At 38.3% G+C, this 20,759-nt stretch overlaps 1 protein-coding gene across 2 annotated transcripts; it reads right to left on the bottom strand.

Annotated features, from left to right (window-relative positions):
* Positions 1–847: 847 nt before the first annotated feature.
* Positions 848–20,443, bottom strand: tulp4b (TUB like protein 4b). Of its 2 annotated transcripts, none has more exons than XM_084394078.1 (15): positions 20,339–20,443; positions 18,183–18,452; positions 17,068–17,196; positions 15,612–15,773; positions 15,291–15,471; positions 14,056–14,163; positions 13,527–13,693; positions 12,624–12,848; positions 12,307–12,541; positions 7,394–7,556; positions 7,044–7,185; positions 5,628–5,721; positions 5,381–5,524; positions 1,784–5,271; positions 848–1,560 (listed from the first exon to the last, which is right to left on the bottom strand). In XM_084394078.1, exons 1-15 carry the CDS (start codon positions 20,357–20,359, stop codon positions 1,444–1,446), a joined length of 5,646 nt encoding a protein of 1,881 aa, XP_084250204.1. In that variant the 5' UTR covers positions 20,360–20,443; the 3' UTR covers positions 848–1,443. The 2 variants fall into 2 exon arrangements, with proteins under 2 accessions (XP_084250204.1, XP_084250203.1); XM_084394077.1 differs by having other exon boundaries at positions 7,412–7,556; positions 20,339–20,437.
* Between the last annotated feature and the right edge of the window lie 316 nt (positions 20,444–20,759).

Genomic DNA, 20,759 nt, shown 5'->3' with positions numbered 1-20,759 from the left:
AGAAATAACTGCAACTGCAAATCATCAAAGCATACAACATCAAGAATAATCAAGAAGTGCTTAAAACGTCAACCATATCAACACTACCCCACTCTGAACCACTGTTTGGCTTACAACAAAAATGTGATTAAAACTGATGAAATTACTGGAAAACATCAGAAACTAAGCAACAACAGAAAAAAATCAATTAGCTGATTTGCTGTAAGAAATATTAAATATGATGCAGAATATTAATATTAATACAGAAAAATAAATATTAAACCAATTATACTAAATACAATAAAAAGATGTCCCTTCACATTCACCAAACTAAGCAATAGGGTTTGACTATTTAACTTAGGAATGCAAAAACTACATTTCAACTTTCAATTTAATTTAGATTCCATTCATTGCATAATATACAGTGTGTTAAATTTGATTTATATTTTGATATAAGACATTTTTGGCTAAATTAATGCATACTATATAGTTCGTGCTAAAGTGTCATGAACAATATAAGTAATTTTTTTAAGTATATCTAACTACAGCACTTTTCTGTCATGTCACTTACATGATAATGACAGTATAATATAATATATTTGAAACTAATTAAAAAAATGTTCAAACTTTGATTTCTGTTACTGTTAACATTTAAAAGCAAAGATTTGTTCAAAAAGGACATTACTGAGATTACTGCAAACACACAGTGTGCAAATAATGCAATATAACTAAGACATTTTGTGAAGAGTTAAAGTTAAATTGATATTTTTAAACCATAAAAATGCATTCGTTATGGCACAACTTGGAAAATATGATTATAACTGGAATATATTCTCTGTTTTCACTTCATGGAAGTGAGTCATGGGATGAATATTCAAACAGTTTTTACTTGAGTTACTTGACACTGAGTTTGTGGTAAACAATAGTTAAAATCGATCACTTTACAAGGAGTATACATAGGAAATCAATTTGTCACAAATAAATCTCAAGAATAAACAAAAGGAGGTGGGGACATCAGGGATAAAAGAAAGAAAGCCCATAATCTAACATCCATCTTAGATTTTAGTAAATAACCTTTACATTTAAATCACACCATTATATACTAATGAAATACATGGAAAGAAATCAATCAAATTGAATTAATGAATTAAATAATATTCCATCAATACATGAATACTTAACATTTTTTTCCGATGTGTACCACCTTTGGAGTCAGGTGGAATCTTAAATCAGCTTGTACCTCTGATAACAAAAAGGTACCTTAAAGCACTAAATCTATTGTCAGACCACCTGTGTACATCTCATGTACGTTCTGCCTGAGAGTGACCAGATCTCTCGGCTACTAACCGGCACTGCACAGACATCATGGCAGCAGAGAATGTAACATTTCTCACAATCTGCAGTCAACAATAATCTCTTTTTTAGTCCATCTGTTCTCATGGACAAGATTGCTGGAGAGGTTTTCTATTTAAGTCTCTGAGTGACATTGGCCAAGGCCACAGCAAATGCCTGTACCGCTGAGAATGGATACTGAAAATCCAGGATGTATGCATTGCCATCAATTCTGCCAAACTGCATTACCTGTAACAGTGTAAAAGAACAATTACGGGTTAAATGCAGGGTAGATGTTTGTTACTCAAAAGGTATTATGTAAGGAGCTTGTTTGTATGGAGCATGTATGGAGCACACTTACACACAGGTGAAGTGTGTAATTTCTTTACCCCAAGTGTCACGAAACAGAATAGCAAAAATACTGTTTTAAAACTGGTTTCCCATCCATAAATAAATAAATAAAATTGCTTACCTGGCGTCCATCAAGCTCAATCTGAAAGTTTTTGGCTGACTCCTGTGTCACCCGTCCTCCAAAGTCAAGCTGGTAAACCTGGGTGGCTTCGTTCCACAATGGCTGCTTGTTGGCCATGACATAAACAAAGCCTTGGCTGCCAAGACTACGATCCTCTCTCTCGTTAGCCTTGCGGCACTTGATTTCCTCAAGTTCATTTGCCATACGCTGATTGCGTTTGCTCTTCCATCCTTTCTTGCTGCTCTGGCTTTGGTTCATCAACTCGTCACCACTAATGAAGAGCTCAGGCTCACTCTCTGAGCTGTCCTGGAACTCATTTGAGGTCCTACTCAGTTTCTTGGCCTTGTTCAATGGCTCTTTCTGTCCTTTAGGCTTCTTCTTTTCCCTGCTGCCAAGTCTTGGGCTGGAGATCAGGGAATTGAAGTCAGAGAGAGTGCGACTTTCTTTTTTGGATTTCCCTTCAGAGACTCCGGACATATTGGCCTCTTCTGCCCTACTGTCAAGCCTCTTACGGCCCTTTTTGCTGAACCTCTCTGCTCCTTGTGGACTCTCATTGAGCGAGGACTGATCTTGAAAGCTATCCCCAGATTCTGCGACCACCTCGGAGGTGCTCTGATGGTTCAGGTGTTCAACGGGTGGCGGAGGGGGAGGGAGAGGAGGTGGAGGAGGAGGTGGTGGGGGAGGTGGAGGTGGTGGAGGCGGAGAGAGAACAGGCTTCTCCAGGGCCTGATGGGTCTTACTGGGCAGTGTGGCGGAATGGTCTGGCATGGGAGGGCAAGTGCTATATGTGCTCCAAGGATGCAAGCTCATTGGATGCAGCTGAAGGTTGTTGCAGGAGCTAGTCCCTGGGTACATGGGTGGCAGAGTGCAACAACCTAGATTGGTCAAATTAGCGGGATAACCTGGGGGTAGGACTAATGTTGGGTCTGGTTGGCTGAAAGTGGTAGATGTAACCATGTCATTGGGGCCACATGGTTGTGCAGGACTCTGCAAAGTCTGTAGTTGAGGTCCACCATGCCCTACCATTGTTGGGAAGGGTGAAAGGGATAACTGATAGGCTGAAGGGAGGGTCATAGAATTGGGACTGGGGGAAGGCTTTGTTGAAAGGACAAAAGGTAGCCGGGTCATGTCTAAGTGCTGTGGTTGGCTAAGTATAAATGGTGGTGGCTTATGAGGTGGTCCTGGAGGTCCAGGCAATAAATTTTGCTCTTGAGGTATCCAGAGTTGTTCTGCTGCAGGAGAGTCCCATTGGTAAGGCGGAGGTCGTTTGACTGTTAAATTGACATCCCCTAGTGTTAAATGACGTACTGATTTTTCAAGATGGCAATGCTGACTTAGTGTCTCGTCTTCCGTAAAGGCAGAGTTCACATAGACAGTTCTGTCTCTACTGTGGTCAATGGGACTCAAGAGGTTATAGGAGGACTGGGAGGCTAATGGCGATGAACTTTTGGAGTGAACAATTATAGTGCTGTGTTGGGTCCCTTTGCCAGGTGGGAAGTCTTGCCTCACCACAGTTCCTCCAGCAATTCCACTGCTGTTGGTGCCACCACCGGTGACACTTACACTAGTGCTGCTGCTATTACTGCTACACTGAGTGCACGTATACAAAGCCGTGGGTATCCTTGGCTGATAGGAGAGGGTAAGGGAACCGTTCATTTTGGATTTTGTTGGTAGAGTCCTCACTGTGTCCACCATTTGAGAAACCTTTAGGGTCAGTTCCCTTCGATCTCGACGCAAAGTGGTATGAACCAAACTGCTGTCAATCCTCTGTGTAGGACTTCTGATTGTGTTCATCTGGTTGGATGTGTCTGGATATGGTGGCGGGTCTCCGCTTGGTATAGAATATCTAGGCACGGAGAGGCGACTCAGAGTTGCTGAGCTGTACGGCAACTGGACTTTCTTGTTCTCAGACGAAGTAACTTTCAATGTGGCAGAGCTGCCCATTCCTTGAATCCCATAGGAATTTTGGTTCCTTAACAGGCGCCTCCTTGGGCGACACACCTCTTCAACATTTCCGCTGCTGTCAAACGTGGTGATTCTTTCATAGCCTAATGGAGTTGGATACTGAAGCCCAATCGGATGAAGAGAGAATTCGTCCTTAGTTAAACATGGGTCTGTTGTCAGTGTAGTGCCATTCTCATTGCTAACAAGAAGACCTGGAGGCGCTGTAGTGGGTGTGGCAACTGCAGCAGATACCACTGTACCTGGGTAAGGTGGTGGAGGGTTTACCTTGCGCATCTGGATCTCAAGAGTGTCAGTTTCAATGAATGACTGTGGTCGTGAGGGAACCTTCAGAGGAAGCACTTGTTCTGCTCTATCTGGTGGATGGTCTGGATGAGGAATTGGCGGCATCAGCTGTAACTGATGGAGGGACAGAGTAGCATACCCTGAAGGTGGAGGCTGGATGGTCATTTGCATTTTCAGTTGCTGTTGCATTTGCTGATGCTGTCTTTGCATTTGTTGATGCTGCAGCTGTATTTGTTGATGTTGCTGTTGAAGCTGTTGCTGCTGCTGCCTCATCTCCAGAATTTGCTGTCGAATTTGCTGCTGCTGTTGTTGCATCTGTTGTTGCTGCTGCTGCATTTGCTCATGCTGCAGCTGCAACTGGTGCTGCTGCTGTTGGAATTGTTGTTGATGCTGTTGATGAATTTGTTGTTGATGCTGTTGATGAATTTGTTGTTGATGCTGCTGCACTTGCTGCTGAATTTGTTGCTGCTGCTGTTGCAGTTGCTGTTGTTGTATTTGCTGCTGATGCAATTGCTGCTGATGTTGTTGCAACTGCTGTTGATGCTGCTGTTGTAGTTGTTGATGCTGCTGTTGCAGCTGTTGTTGCAGCTGTTGTTGATGCTGTTGTTGATGCTGCTGTTGCAGATGTTGCTGATGCTGCTGTTGCAGCTGTTGCTGATGCTGCTGTTGAAGTTGTTGTTGATGCTGCTGTGTTTGCAATTGCTGCTGATTCTGCATGTGTTGCTGCTGCAGCGACTGTTGATGCAGCTGTTGTGACTGATGTTGCAATTTCATATGATGCTGCTGTGGTTGTAATTGCTGTTGATGCTTTGATTGTTGATGGTCTTGTTGTTGCTGTTGTTGCTGACGTTGTTGGTGGGGTTGTTGTGGCAGATGATTTGGAGGAGGAGGAAGAGTTCCACTCAGGATATTACTCATTTCCAGTCCGCTGAATATCACCTGTCCAGGGTTAGAGTACCTGGTCGGCACAGTGTACTGTGCGGTCACAGTGTCCTGACTGTGCTCTGACACAGTTGCATTAGCTGCTGCTGCTGTTGCTGCTGCGGCTGCAGCTGCCGCTGCTGCAGTAGCTGTGGGATTGGTGAGGACATCAAGCTGAATATTCTGATTGGCTAGGAGAGATTGGACAAGGCCTATACTCTGTGTAGGTGACATGGCTTGCGCAGGGCTATGAATTGGAGCAATGGGAATATTAACTGTGCAAGGAGGATTGTCGGCTGACACTCCAGAAGGTCCCATCACTAGAAATAAGCAAGAACATCTTGCGATAAATTTCTACATTTTATTTACTTCTTGTCTTAGTCAAGCTATACAGAGACAAAATGTACAGAACGTTCCACTGATTCTTACCAGGTAAATCATCTTCATCTTCACTGAACACATTGGGATTGAAGACTGGGAGACTCATGAAGTCCAAGGAAATTTTACGCACCTCAGGCAAATAGATGGTCATCTGACGAGGTTGCAGGTGCAGCAAACTAGTTTTATAAATAACTGTGACATTATGCATCATTAGTCAAAACATATTTAAAAAACATTTATTATTCTTTAAAATAATTATGTGAAAGTGTTGATTTGTATACAAAACCTGACATACCTGCTCCTAAGTTAGCTGGCAAAAAGGAAGCTAGGCCCACAATCTTAAACTTTGTTCCCCAGATGTTAGAGGTGACCTGAGCTAAGTAATTATGCTACAAAGCAAATTGAGTGATAGTTATAGAAAATATTCAAGGTCAAAGTCGGTTTATTGTAATTTCTTTTCAGCAAAGCAGGAAATTAAAGAAAATAAGCTGTCTACTGAGGTCATGGTGCAGAATATGTTGCAAATGCAAAGCAGTGTCCAGTAGACACAGGCAAGAAATACAAACACTTTTCCTATCAATAGCTAGGTTTCCATCCAAAGGTTTTGTTTGTGAAAAAAGGTTTAGCGCATCAAAACGTTTAACAATATAGCTGATGGAAATAAATCGATAATTTAATAAAACAATTTTATAAATACAATTTATTAATATGTAATATAATTTTATCTCAAATAAATTAAGAAAATAAAGTGGGTTGAATCCAAAAAGCTCTAAAGAAATTTTTGAATTATTAAGACATCAGTTTAAGCTGCAGTCCGTAGTTTTTCCTCTTTGTCGCCATCTCTGTTCGGTTGCAGTCTCTTTTTTTTTCTGTAGCCTCTCCAAAGTCCGAAGTCTTTTGCATTTTACAACGGGTGAATCTCCAGTTGTCACTGGTGATTGTCATTTGAACCTTTCTGGATCCGCCATCAAATTGATAAGTTTAATTATATCAAGTGCTGTGAGAAAAGGCTATAAATCTCCACCTCCAACATCCTCACACACAATATAGTCTACTAGCCGAGACCCCTTCTTTATGTGTACAGATGTGACGTAATGACGCAAAGACATGCTTGAATTTCCCGCGGAAATCCACCAGTACCACTGGAATTAAAAACATTATTACAAGCTTACCGTTTTGAATCGAGCTAAGGTAAGCAGAGAGTTTTGAACAATGGCTGGTTATGTACTTGCTCAAATTTATTTTGGATAATTTTTAACCCAAAAAAGTTACGGACTGCAGCTTGAAGCAAATATACCATTTAAAAAAGTGAAATATAGGCCTACACAAATAAAACCTGCATCTGTCTCTGAAAAAAATTAGCTGAACTCTGAAACCAATTTGAATGATCTGAATATGCGCCATGTCAAACCGCTGCTGGCTTGACTGCATGTTCAAGGCTTACGTTAAAGATATGACCGAACATTGTACTGCCAACCCTTTTTATGGACCGTAAAATTTTGCATAGGCTACAGGACAAATGCTGCCCTGTTTCCAAAGTTCCAAACCCATGGGGTTCATCACATAACAGGCTGGAGACAGCAAATTTCGCAAAAAAACTTTTAACACATTTTCTCTTTCTAGATAACAAAAAAGTGGATGGAAACTTGGCTAATTCTAGGCAAGTAGATTAATATAAAATAATTGCCAAAATGAACTTGATGTTAAGTACCTCACTAAAGCCATCAACTGAAAATTCCCTTCGAGAAAGACTCGGAGATCGAACTGGAGGCTTCTTTGGTAATCTAGGAGACCTAGACATTTCTTGAGATGTTTGGGCAAGTTTGGGAGACTTTCTTGATTCCATATTAATTCTAAACATAAAAACAAATGTGAAAAAAAAAGACAATTAAATTAAATGTTTTCTTTTATTTATTATCAAGTCAAAAGTTGTTGATTTGTTTAGTAAATATTTGACAGAAATGTGCTGTAATGCGTTTTGTAAAGGTTGTGATGGAACAAACATTTCTGTTAAGTTTCAGGCACCCTGTAATATTGTGTGAATTTTATATTCAACAGTACCTTATATGTTTAGAGTACCTAGGAAGCTTAGGAGACCTGTTTCCTCTGGAAAGTTTTGGCGACTTTCGTCCAACCCACTCATCGCTCAACTCAATATCGCTTGAATCTGAGCAGTTACAGCTGTCAGTCATATAGGAGATCATGCCATTTACACAGACCTCATCTGAAAGACAAAAATAAATTAAAGATGTGTGAAACCAGCTGTCAAGAAAAAAAAAAAAAATGCATTTAAGCATTATGCTTAACAAGTATGTGGGTTTAAAGGTCACCTATTAGGCTTTTTATTTTACCTTTCCTTTAATTTGTATAGCTGTTTGTGCATGTAAACAATCTGAAAAGTTACATAGCACTAAGTACTGTACATGGGTGAATGACGGATAAGGATTTAAAATGTGAAGAAAAATAAAACTGGTAAAAAATTTAAATTGTAGGACTTTCTATACTTATTAGAGTGTTGTGTATGTAATGCAATGATATTTACACATTTCAAGAATGTAATTAACCATTTTTTTGGTGAATCAAATCTTTTTCCCCATGAAAATGTCATTCCTGGGTAACGTAATGAATTTTTAAATTAACTACATTTCTACCATTGTTGGCATATACAAATGTACTGATCTCTATATTTGGAGCTCAACAAACAATTAGTGCTCGGAAAACTACATTTTAATCACAATTAATATAATCAATTTGGGATTTCATATAGACATGGGCTCATTTTTGGCTGCTGATAACTCAAAATTCAGAACCAAATAAAAAAAAAAACTGGAAAATGTTTAAAAATGTTTTCCAATAAAGTAAATAAGACTTGTTTTATCATTAACTCAACAAAAAACTGAATTGTGTAATCTAACACACAAATATGGGTTAAATTAATTGCCCGTGTCATTATTAGCCGGAATGACATACTGTTAGCCGGAAGGACATTCTGCAATATTTTTCAGGATTACCATAAAAACCATCATCAGTATCATTTTTCTTTCCAACACTCAAACTTGAAACAAAGTAAGAGACACTGACAAGTTTTTAATGATTTAAAAATCTGTAAAATTTATAGTAAATCTGTAAAATTATAATGCTTAATAAACAATGGCCAAGGGTATAGTCCAACACATTATACAGCTAAAACATTTAGGGCCCTATTTTAACGATCTGAAATGCAAGTATCAAACGCGAAACGCAAGTAACTTTGTGGGCGGATCTCGCGGATCCCGACGCAAATCTAAAATGGGTTGGTCTGAAGTAGCTTCATTATTCATAGGTGTGGTTTGGGCGTAACGTGAAATAAACCAATCAGAGCATCATCTCACATTCCCTTTAAGAGCAGGCCTGCTTGTTCCATGGCGGATTGCTATTATAACGGCGGATTTGCCAGACGCACGCCACAGCCGAGGAGACCGACGTTCTCGTCAGGGCCGTAAAAGAGACATTGTATGGGAATGGAGAAACCCACCCAAATTAGCTTCGGTTAAACAGGCGTATAATAATTTGGGTAAATGTGTTAGCTAGATTTATGTCTATTTTTTCACATCTTCATGGACACAACAATGATTTCCCTCATGTGGAATATTTTTCCTTGTAATAATGTATGGTTTGCAAAAATGGGAACTGCAGCTTCTGTGTAGATGAGAGAATCAAAGTGTATGCGCGTTGTGCTCACGCTACATTATGGCCAAGCATGCGCCCTTAAATAGCATCTGAATAACGTGCCACTGACTTTAGACTAGGTTTTTCCTGGTCAGTGGAGGAATTGTTTTCTGTAACTGCAAAATAGCACCAGGGAACGTTTACGCCGGAACACGCCTCCTCTTTTCGCTGAACCGCCCCCGGGAGCGCAAGTTCATTCCCTAATTTACAGAAGTGCGTCTGTGGAGGGAAAAGTCTGCTGTGCGCATGTGCAAAATAGGAATGATACATGTGTCGGTGTACAAAGTCAATTGCGCTGGGTGCAAGATAGGGCCCTTAGGCTAATTGCAAATAAGTCAAGTCAAGTCACCTTCATTTATATAGCGCTTTAAACAATTTCGATTGTTTCAAAGCAGCTTTACAGAGATAATAGGAAATTAAAGTAACAGAGATTGTTTAGGCTTTACAGCAGCTCTAGAATAAAGTTATTGTCCAGCTAAAGTTAGTTTTGATTGATTCACTTCCGTCGCAAAGATCATTAGTTATTAACTTAAGGGCCGCTAACACACACCGTTCTAACAGAAAACCCTAAAGTTCTTTCTGCGCAAACTTTAAAAACGCGAACCTGATGGCCTGCACATGCGTATTACGTGTTTAGATTATAGGAATGTTTATAGGAGTGTGAACCTATTTCGATTAATATTTCAAGTTTGCTTGTTACTGATACATTATCACTCCACTGAGTCATCACTATAATACCTTGCTCTCTTTTGTCCAAGATACTCAGCCCTAGTTTCTGCATCTGCGTTTATCCTGGCTCTGAACCGTCTCTGCCTCTCTTTATTAGACAGAGGCATCTGGCAGGACAGAATTGACCTTAAAACACCAGAAGCTATACTAAAGCTTTAATAAAATGTTGATAATTAATACATTTGATTACATTATTCATAATCTGACCATTAACATTACAATGATTTAATTCAATGATAAAGACCCATGTGACTCATTGAATCATATGAAATCAAGTTGAATGACAGCAAAAATATGGCAAAAAACATACAATTATGTAAATAATGTTAATTTTAATAATATAACTATAATAACCATGCCTAAAAGTTTACAAATGTTAATTAAAAACTAGATTTTTATGCATATGTCATTCTGGATAACGGATGACATGTCCTGGCTAACAGAGGTTTTTTGTTATCCAAGAATGACATGTTGTTATCCAAGAATGACAAAACAAATATTTTTCTTTATAATCAGGCACTAACTTAACCACCTATGGAAAACTACAATTTAGCTATCATCGCTTAAGGTAATCTTTTAGATCAAATAGATAGTTTTTTAATATAAAAACATTATAAATGGTTTATCAGTGTTATCCAAAAGGACACATGATATTGCTACAAAGTGCACCAGTGACTGAAAAGGTCAAAATATCAACATTTTAAGAGACGCTTCCTGACGTTTGCACATGTTCTGGTGTTCCTTCAGGGTCTTCTTTTTGATACAATATTATGTCACATGACATGCCAAAATGCATTATGGTGTAAAATGGTCATTGATGTCTGTTATCCAGGAATGACATTAGAGAAATCACAATTTGGGGACAAAAGTCTTTCTGTCATAAAAATTAAAATAAGCTTAGTATTACCACTATATTTGTAGGTATCGTTGAAAACATCAATACAATTATGCCCAAGTAGATTTTAAATACTTTTATTCATATTTTTAACATTTTTGTCGTATTTTTGTATTCAGATTTTAAGCCGGGACAGTTACCCGGAATGACATTTTAGGACTTTTGAGCTCAATAGTTCCTTAAAGATTAATTATTTATAATAAACTCTCACATGAGTAATTAAATAGGGGGAAGTTGAGTCACTTATGAAGTGCATTTAAAAATGTATACATTTTTAATATTATGAATATGCTTTGGACACCAGAATTGACACGCCACGTCATTGACCCATATGCCAAAGGAGTTAATCTCTCCAACAGAAAAAACCTGCCTGATACACCTTGTATGTAGTCCTGCTATTAGATTTGTGACTTAGCTACGTCACCATGTTACACATGTGCATAATGCCCGCCTACTGATTGCTTTGACCTACCCTCAAAGAACAGCTGGGTAAGTGATTTCGCTATAACCAGGAGCCACTTTCTTTTTCTCGTGACGAGGGCAAAAAAAACAACAACATGGACTTCAAATAGTGACGCCAAAGTAACTACAGATATGATACTGTTTACAACTGCTCATGAAGCCTCGGGAGCTGAAACCTGATTATGGTGAGGGGGGTTACATTTCCAACACACTCTATGCGGATGACCAATCAGAACAGAATGGGTCAGCTGACCAATCAGAGGAGACTGTGCTTTTTTGGAAAGGTGAGCTTTAAAGAGACAGACATTAAAACAGAGATGCTGCGTCCCAATTTGCCTACTTCGACTATGCTCTTAAAATGATTTATGTTTTTTTGAAGAAAAAGTACATACTTCTGTGTGTAGCAGAAGAGTAGACAAACTTTGGGACATTCTACTTCATCATAACTGTGTCTTTAATGGATCGCTTTGCCGTTTAGTAATATGCATACTGTCAGCGTTTAAACTGCCCTGTCAATCATCTTGTCACAGTTAAAATCCTCCAACATTCCATTTAATATTTAATTTCCTACCGTTTCGGAGAGAAATGTAGTAGCACGTTGATCTGCCAGTTTTGGTCTTTCATGTGGAGAACTCTCCTTGTGTGTTTGCATAATGATGCATTTAAAAGTTGCTAAATTATCAAATGTATCTTTATAAACATTCACAATACTGTTGGAGATGTAACATTATGTAGATATAACATTGAATAAATATATTTTCATCAGGTTAGATATGGATTTAATCACTCAAACTCTTTATCTAAACCTCTCTACTTAAACCTTAAACGCAGGACTCGCACACCCGCCATGTTTGTAGTTTTTAACACTTTTTATTTGTGTTTGTAGTTCTGATTTAATTCTAGTCCAACGCTCAATGGTTTGTAGGCAATATTAGCAATTATAGTGAGCACGGATCCGCACTTAGACCACCTGGGTATCTTTGGAATACTTATTTCAACATACTATGATTTGGGACACACTAATTCTAATTTCGAATGCTATTTAGGACGGATAGAATGTATTTTTTTTACTTTAAATCATGAAAATGTATTCCAGCAGACCCCAGAAATAAAATTATAAACTTGTAAATAAGCATAATATGAGCACTTTAAAGAGTCATGGGCAATAGCGCATAAATACCTGCTTTACCATCCATTTTTGGGTCCATAATGACAAACTCTGGTCGCAGTTTGCTAATGCGACGGCCCTTGAGAATAGGCACCAGGCCTCCCAGGTGTTCCAGATAGAGGGTGTAACAGGGGCCTCCTGCCTCTGGGTTCTCCTCTGAACGTTTCATAGTGCAGTGCAGCCGTTCATTCCCTGCTGTGGGATAGCTCACAAAATCTCTAATGTTGTTCGGATCAGGGATTGGGGGCTTGTGATATGAAAAAGATTTTGCATTAATCCATATATTAGCATACATCAAACTGTGAATACTTCACTTGCTGCTTCGGTACCTTGATCGTTGGAATGAATGCCGTGGTAACGTAGGAACAGAGGAGTGAAGGCATGTTGAGTTTTCCCACATCTCTCTCCTCTTTAAGAGCGCTGGCAATGCCCTGCTGACAGAGAAGCTGCAGGCTGGCCACACGGTGCTCCACACGCACTACATACAGGGCTGGTCCACAGGCCAGAAACAGCCGCGAGTCTCTGTGACCCCAGCAAATAGTGGTGATGGGCCTCTAAAACCAAAAGATATTTAGATTATACATAGTTTATGTATAATTTATGCAAACATCAATATGAGATTAAAAATTGTGTTGTATATACTTGAAGCAAAAGCAGCTGATAACCAATTCTTTAGTCTAGTTCATTACTTTAGTCAGTGTCACATGATCCTTCAGAAATCATTCTGCTCAATAAACATTTTGTTTTATATCAATGTTGATATAACAGTTTTGCTGCTAAATATTTTTGTGAAAACCTCGATGAAATACCTTCAAAAGTTTGGGGTAAACAAGACTGACATTAAAGACATTTATAATATAACAAAATATTTTTATTTCAGAAAAAAATACGTTTTCAACATTGATAATAATAAGATTTTTTTTTTTTACTAATTTAATACCAACAATATTTGATTATTAGAATGATTTCTGAAGAATCATGTGACACTGAAGACTGGAGTAATGATGCTGAAAATTCAGTTTTGCCATCACGGGAATAAATTACATTTTAAATATTAAAATAGAAATAGAAATATTTCACAATATTACTGTTTTTACTGTATATTTGATCACATAAATACAGCCTTGGTGAGCATAAGAGACCTCTTTAAAAAACAGTTTTAAAAAATATTGTGTGTATTATAAGTTCAGATTGATAAATGATGATTGGTCTGATGACTGGTCATAGCTCACTTGGGCTGGAGTCTCTAAAGTGTATATATGTTCCCCTTGGACATTGTAAAACTTGACAAGGGCGTTCCTCATTAAGGAGGCACAGGCTGAGTCAGCGGGTAGACCGTGTCTCTCCATCCCGGCCACTGCCAGCAGGTCTCCCTGAGAGCACCACTGTACCTCCACATCTAAAAAAAAAAAAAAAAATTCTGTCCAGTCAGATTACAACATGTTATATAGCTGGGTTATTTTTTACTGAATTACACTTAAGGAGTAAACAGAAGTTCCTCAACCAAGAGAAGTAGCCGTACTTTAAAATGACGATTTATGCATTTTTATTATTGCAAGCATGTAATATATGTCCAGCCTGCTGCTAAACCTCCATTATAGGTGAATTTACTGTAAAAGTTAATAGACAATATTGTCTAGGTAATCAACAACATGCCATAGATGTTGAAAATATCTTTAATATTCTGTTAATAATAATCCAGTGGCAGTAATAAAACACGTACTTAGCAATTAATTTATTGCAAGAACAGCAGGGTTTTACCTTTCAGTCCTGAGCGTATGATGTTAGGTGAAAGGTCATCATAGTTGTTCATTAGACTAATGTCTCCTGATATGAAGCTGACCGTGAGCAGTGGTTTGAGATTTTGCACTTGAAAGGAAACATAGTTTTACAGTTAATAACATAAAAAAAAAAAAAAGTCAAATACACATTACTGCAATCATCCTTAAAAATTTATACAATTTTCTATACCTTTAAAAGGTTTGAAGTAGTTTTTTGTTTTGTTTTTTTGACCATTTAAAAAACAGTCTATGTACTGGTGCTTGGAAAAACCCAGGAAGGCCTCACTTTCTTCCATTAATGGATGATGTATGCAATACACATTTCTTCAAAACCTATAATGTAATCTCAAAGAGTTTGTAATCTCCAAGAATCTCAAGAACCCTATACAGTGAAAAATGGTTTTTGATACCATGGAATAAGCTTTACCATCTTAGAACCATGGAAGAAGCTTTCTTTAAAGGTACCTTTGTTCATCTTCAGAACACAAATTAAGATATTTTTGATGAAATCTGAGAGATTTCTGATCCCTCTGTAGACAGCAACATCATTGCAACTTTCAAGGCCAAGAAAGGTAGTAAAGACATCGTTAAAATAGTCCATGTGACTAAGTGGTTCAAATGTAATGTTATGAAGCGACGACAATATGTTTTGTGCGCAACACCCCCCCAAACAAATAATGACTTTTTTCAACAAATCTCTTCTCTTCCACGTCATTCTCATACGCTGTTGACGTAGACTAAACAGTGCAGCTAACGCCGGCTCATTATTTGCTAGCTCCTGCGTCAATGTCACACGCATGTGTCGTGGTGCTCACGTGACCAGCGTCGGCCAATAGTGAGGCGGCATTCTTATGTGAATAGCGTAAGAGATCTGACACAGAAGAGAAGAAATTGTTGAATGAAGTCGTTATTTTTGTTTTGTTTTGTTTTTGCGCACAAAAATAGTTATTGTCGCTTCATAACATTACATTTGAACCACTGTAGTCACATGGACAATTTTAACGATGTCTTTACTACCTTTCTGGGCCTTGAAAGTTGCAATGACGTTGCTGTCTATAGAAGGATCAGAAAGCTCTCAGATTTCATCAAAAATATCTTAATTTGTGTTGCGAAGGTGAACGAAGGTTTTAGGGGGGTTGGAACGACATGAGGGTGAGTAAATGATGACAGAATATTCATTTTTGGGTGAACTATCCTTTTAAGAGTATAATGTACCTTGAGCTGGAGTAGAGTCATCAGAGTCTGTATCACTCTCAGTGCTGTCCTCCACCAGGAAGTTCGGGCAGTTCCAGGACATGCTGACTATGCCATCTGACTCATGCAGCAGAACATGGGCAAGCATACGGCCGTGGCAGTCCATCACTATGACTTGCCCGTCTGCTGTTCCAAAAAGCACCTAGGGAGAATAAATGAATGCAAACACCAAATTAGGGAAATCGGGCATCAGTCCAAGGGAATCGGTCCAAGTCATGTGTTGACAACAAATGCCTTTCAGACCGTTTCCTTCAATCCGATGATGCCAAACCAAAAAGTTACCTGCTGGTCATCAGGTGTCCAGATTCCACAGGTGATCTGGCTCTCCAAATTGATCTCAGATGACCAGTGTCTCTGACCACTGACTGATCCCACCAGGACAAAACCATCCCTGTAGGCGATTAAGGCCTGTGTACCATCATGTGACCAGGTGAAGTCACTCACCTAGACAACAAACCACTAGTTCATTAAGCAGTTAGAATAATAGCTGTTTTTTTTTCTTCTTATTGCTAAATAATTTTAATTTTTAATTAGCAGGAGTTTCATTAAAAGATACAAAATATAATCATCCATTTTGAAACATAATGGGCCCTATCTTACACCTGGTGCAATGCAGCGCAAGTGTTTTTTGCTAGTTTCAGCCTGACGCAGTTATCTTTTTCATGTCCTGCACCACGTTGTTTAAATAGCAAATGCATTTGCGCCCATTTGTGCGCCCATGGTCTAAAAACGAGGTGTGTTCTGGCGCACTGTTGGCGTGTTGCTATTTTGAGGCAACTGAAAAATACTGCACCATTGACCAACTGAAACCTGGTCTAAAGTCAATGGCGCAATATTTTTTTTGTTATTTAAAGAGCGCGTTAGTAATATGCACCTATAGACGGGTCCACAACGCGCATACACTTTGTCCCGTAGATGGTTAACCTCGCGCACGAGCAGATCCGTTTCCTTCCTAGAGAAGCGTTCCGTTTTTCCGCCATGTAAATAGCGAATCTACAATGGCACGAGCGCAACTGGCTTTTAAAGGGAATGGGAGATGAGACTCTGACTGGTTTATTGCATGTTACGCCCAAAACACACCCATTACTCATTAAGAGAATAGGGACAACCCTTTTAGACCATTTTTCCTGTTGTTAAACCAGCAAAAGTAGTTTCGGACACGCCGTAAGTGCACTTGTGCCATGCGCTTAGATCAGGGGTGCCCAATCCTGCTCCTGCCGATCGACTGTCCTGCACAGTTCATCTCCAACCCTAATCAAACACACCTGAAGCCACCAATTAAGGTCTTCAGGATCACTTGAAAATTAAAGACAGGTGTGTTTGATTAGGGTTGGAGATGAACCGTGCAGGACAGTCGATCGGCAGGAGCAGGATTGGGCACCCCTGGCTTAGATCATTAAAATAGGGCCCAACATATATTTATGCATTTACTAAATAACTTGATTTTGTTGTCGATTTTTCTGTTTTTCTAACACTGAGTTATTATGGACATCTGCACCCCAATGATGAATGACATGAGAAAATGGCATGGGAAAAAGGAAAATAATAGCAATTCATTTAATTATTATACCATACTTAATTTACATCTTACGTCTTACTTAGTTGGCCTTTTTATGTGTGCATAATCATGCATTTTTAATCAAAACATATTAGTAAGTTAATCAATCTTGACGTATCATAAAAAATACATGATATGCACTCTGCACACAGATGAAAAATAAGCAGTAAATATACATACCTGAGCACCTCTGTCATTCACCAGCTCTACAGACCATCTTCCTTCATACTGGATCCACACAAATATCCCTCCCTCCATGTCACACGTTGCAAGCTTCTGAAACGGTTCATTCCACCTAACAAGGACAACCTGTACAAGAACAGCACCATGGGAATGAAATTCTAGGAGAAAGAGTGCATGATACTCTTGCATAAAATGGAAAATTCAAAACTAGCCTTTTCTGATTTATGAAAATAATTATTTCTGAATAAACGTGCATGGTAGGTAAGGAGATAATGAGATAAATTAAGTAGTATTCGGATGGTCAAGTGAGCTCAGTTTACATAGAATAAAAAATATTTTTTACTGGATTTCACTGGTTTTACTGGATCTAATATGAGTGTACATCATTTTAAACAGATTTATTAAAACATACACTGTAAATTATCGTAATTTTGAAGGTAAAAGACTAAAAAGCTACCTATTAATTGGTTAACGGTAGTTTCTTTGCGGTGAAAAGCTACAATACATCTAATGGGACTTTTCAGTAAAATACTGTAAAGTGTACAGTTTTTGGAAGTGAAAAATAACTTCGGAAGAACACTTCCAAACACTTCTTATAATTTACAGTAAAAAAAGAAACATAAATTGACATTCTCAGAATTATCCGTGACAGCACACATTGATATTTTTTCTTGTTATAAGTTTTCTTCTTAGTTTTTTTACATCTTATGTTGTTAAATTAATATTTATTGCATTATTTTAGTGTTCACATGATAGTGTTTTGTATTTGTGTGCATGACACTGTGTGCACTTTCTACACATTAGTATTTACCTCAGCTTGTGGAAAAGCTACTTGTGATGAACTTTGACTCATCATGTGGCTTTTAAGGTGGTTGTCAAGGGTAAAAACAGATTTTATATATACAGTATATATAATATATATATTAACATTATTTCAATTAATGAAATATAGATTTATGTTAAAAAAAGAAAGTTTTTCTTTTCTTTATTTGCTTAGGTTTAAAGTGTAAAACATTACTTTTTACACCTTTAAAGCTCGCAATTCAAATATTTAAACCAAAAGAGAGCAGTTGTTGGAAAAACAAAAATCTGAAGGAGAGGGGAACTCCCACCTCACTGTTATGACCCCGTAAATTGAAGTTGATTCTTTGTGGGGTATTTCTGTCCCTTCTACAGTGACTAGACGTGAACGTGACGCCCACAACACCCCTGGCGTTCCCAGTGGCCAGCCAGCCCTCCTCATAGTAGCGTCTCCTGCACACCGGCTTCTCCTTCTCACTCTTGGGAACTCGCCCTTTCCATGAGAGGCAGAGGATGTTGGAGTCACTGCAGAGGACCGGACCATGTTCCACCGCAGCCAACATCCCTACAGACTGACCAGGCTACATGTGTAGAGGGAGAGGCAGTTAATATTTACATTATTTAAAACACTTGTATAATCTGCAATGTCATTTTTAATGGTCGCTAATACTAAACTACATAAAAAAATGTGCATTAATTCTGTATAGATGGGTTGTTAGGCAAGGCAAGATTATTTTCATTTACTTCGGCACATCAGTATTTTCACCCAAAAATAGTTTTAAGCCAGTTACTTATATCTTTTGCTATAATGTGTCAGAAGAAAATATCAGTTTACATTTCCAAATGTTCCTTTTGCCATTAATTGTAATAATCCAGTGAGATTTTTGTATGCACAAGGAGTCTGATAACAGTCGGTATGACCTGATCTCATAATCACTGAGTCCGTCTGTAATTACATGAAGAAACAGGAAAAACTGAGACAGACTAAATCCAGAAGAACTGCAATAACGTCTCCAAGACGCCTGTAGAAACCTTCCTGCAAAACTACTTGAAAAACTATGAAAAATGCAAAGGGTGGTCACACCAAATATTGGTTTGATTTAGTTAATAGAAGTTAATTCTATTTCAATCAATAAAATCTATTTATGATATTATTTTTGAAAGCATCCTCACTTTAGAGCATTTTTACACAAGTGTCTAAAACCTTTCACAGTAATGTAGCTTTGAAGGCAGCTTTCTTCAAGCGTTCTTGGAGACGTTGTCGCAGTTCTTCTGGATTTAGTCTGTCTCAGTTTTTTCACTGACTCAATGATTATGAGATCAGATCATACCGGCTGCTGTCAGACTCCTTGTGCATAAAAAAAATCTCACTGGATTATTACAATTAATTCATGTTTGGAAATGTAAACTGATAATTCCTGACACACAGCAAAAGAGAAATAAATGGCGGGGGGACGGGACTAAGACTAAGACTTTTGCAGAGTTATATATTGTTTTATATTTCTGTCAGGACCACTATCGTCAAATACGATTGACAATTAGCATACAGTTAGGATTAGCGGTCTGGTTCTGTTCTGGGCGAGAACTCCCCGTGCATCCGTGCAGCCTAGCATGGATAAGAGCAGGGAGAGCAGCAATAACCCCCCTTAGGGTAAACAGAACAGAACCAACATGAATGTATAGCAGATATCATTAATTCAAGATTTTAAAGCACAACATAATTCGAGAATTTATTCTGATTCGAGGGGAATCAGAATGCCAAATCCTGACTGGACGAGAGGAGGAGCTGGGGAAGGAGGAGGGTAATTAGCTCCTGAGAAACGCGATAGCTGCTGATAATACTGAAGGAGCTTATATATGTATACGGTGATAGGCGGCGTCGTATTCCTATAGGTAGATGTGGATCAGCTGAGAGTCATCTGATGCGAGCTTCACTAACGTGACCTGCCAGAACTGATGCTACACTTGATATTTTGCACTTATATATAGGTTAAAATAGGGGAAGTGCTGTATCTGGTCAACATTGTAAATAGGTCTTTAGGTGTTTGCAGTTCACTCAACATGCAAAGAGAAATGTAAGACATTAATAGGTCGATTTGAAAATGATCAGCCATTTTGAAAATTATATTAATTCTTTTCAATTCACGTTAGTGATACTAGTGGCACAGAAAGAACACTTTACCTTTAAATAACCCTGTGGTGGGACAAATACATTTTTAAAGGTACAAACTTTCTTTGTAATTTCTCAATTAATACAATAAGCCTAAACATGCATAATATACAATGTTGTTGTATAATAGTTTCAGGTGGAATGTGACTTGTATGAAAATGTAACAATGGACTATTGTATTTGACATTAAGTGTCTAAAATAAACTACAACTGTATTAAAGAACATTATACTTTTCAGTGCAGTAGAAAAAATTATCATGGAATGCATGAAAATCGTATTTTTCTGGAAGTACTCACCTCTTCATAGTCCCTGGACATTATTAGTCCGAATTCCGTCTTTGAAGGAGTGCTCCATTTTGCTTGCTTATTCAAAAAAAAAAAAAGTGCAGCACAACCTGAGAATGCTTAACTGCAGATGTGTCTTAAGAAAGAGTGTGTCTGAAATCAGGCCATTATAGTCCGTGACTAATGCACATCATGAGGAATCCAATTCATTCTATTTCTGTTCAATAAAGGGATGCAAATTTGATCTAAATCAAATCAAGGCCTATTGCAGTTTATCTTCATTATACAAAACCAGTTTTCAGCCTTTGGTAGTATTCCAGGATTTCTATGCAAAGAGAAACACACACACACACACACACACACACACACACACACACACACACACACACACAAATGTATTGAGAAAGAATAAAGCATATGACACTAACACAGA

The sequence above is a fragment of the Rutilus rutilus genome (assembly GCF_951802725.1).
Source record: "Rutilus rutilus genome assembly, chromosome: 21".
Classification (NCBI taxonomy): domain Eukaryota; kingdom Metazoa; phylum Chordata; class Actinopteri; order Cypriniformes; family Leuciscidae; genus Rutilus; species Rutilus rutilus.
The sequence above is the reverse complement of the archived record's forward strand: the minus strand, read 5'-3'. Positions and strand labels throughout refer to the sequence as shown.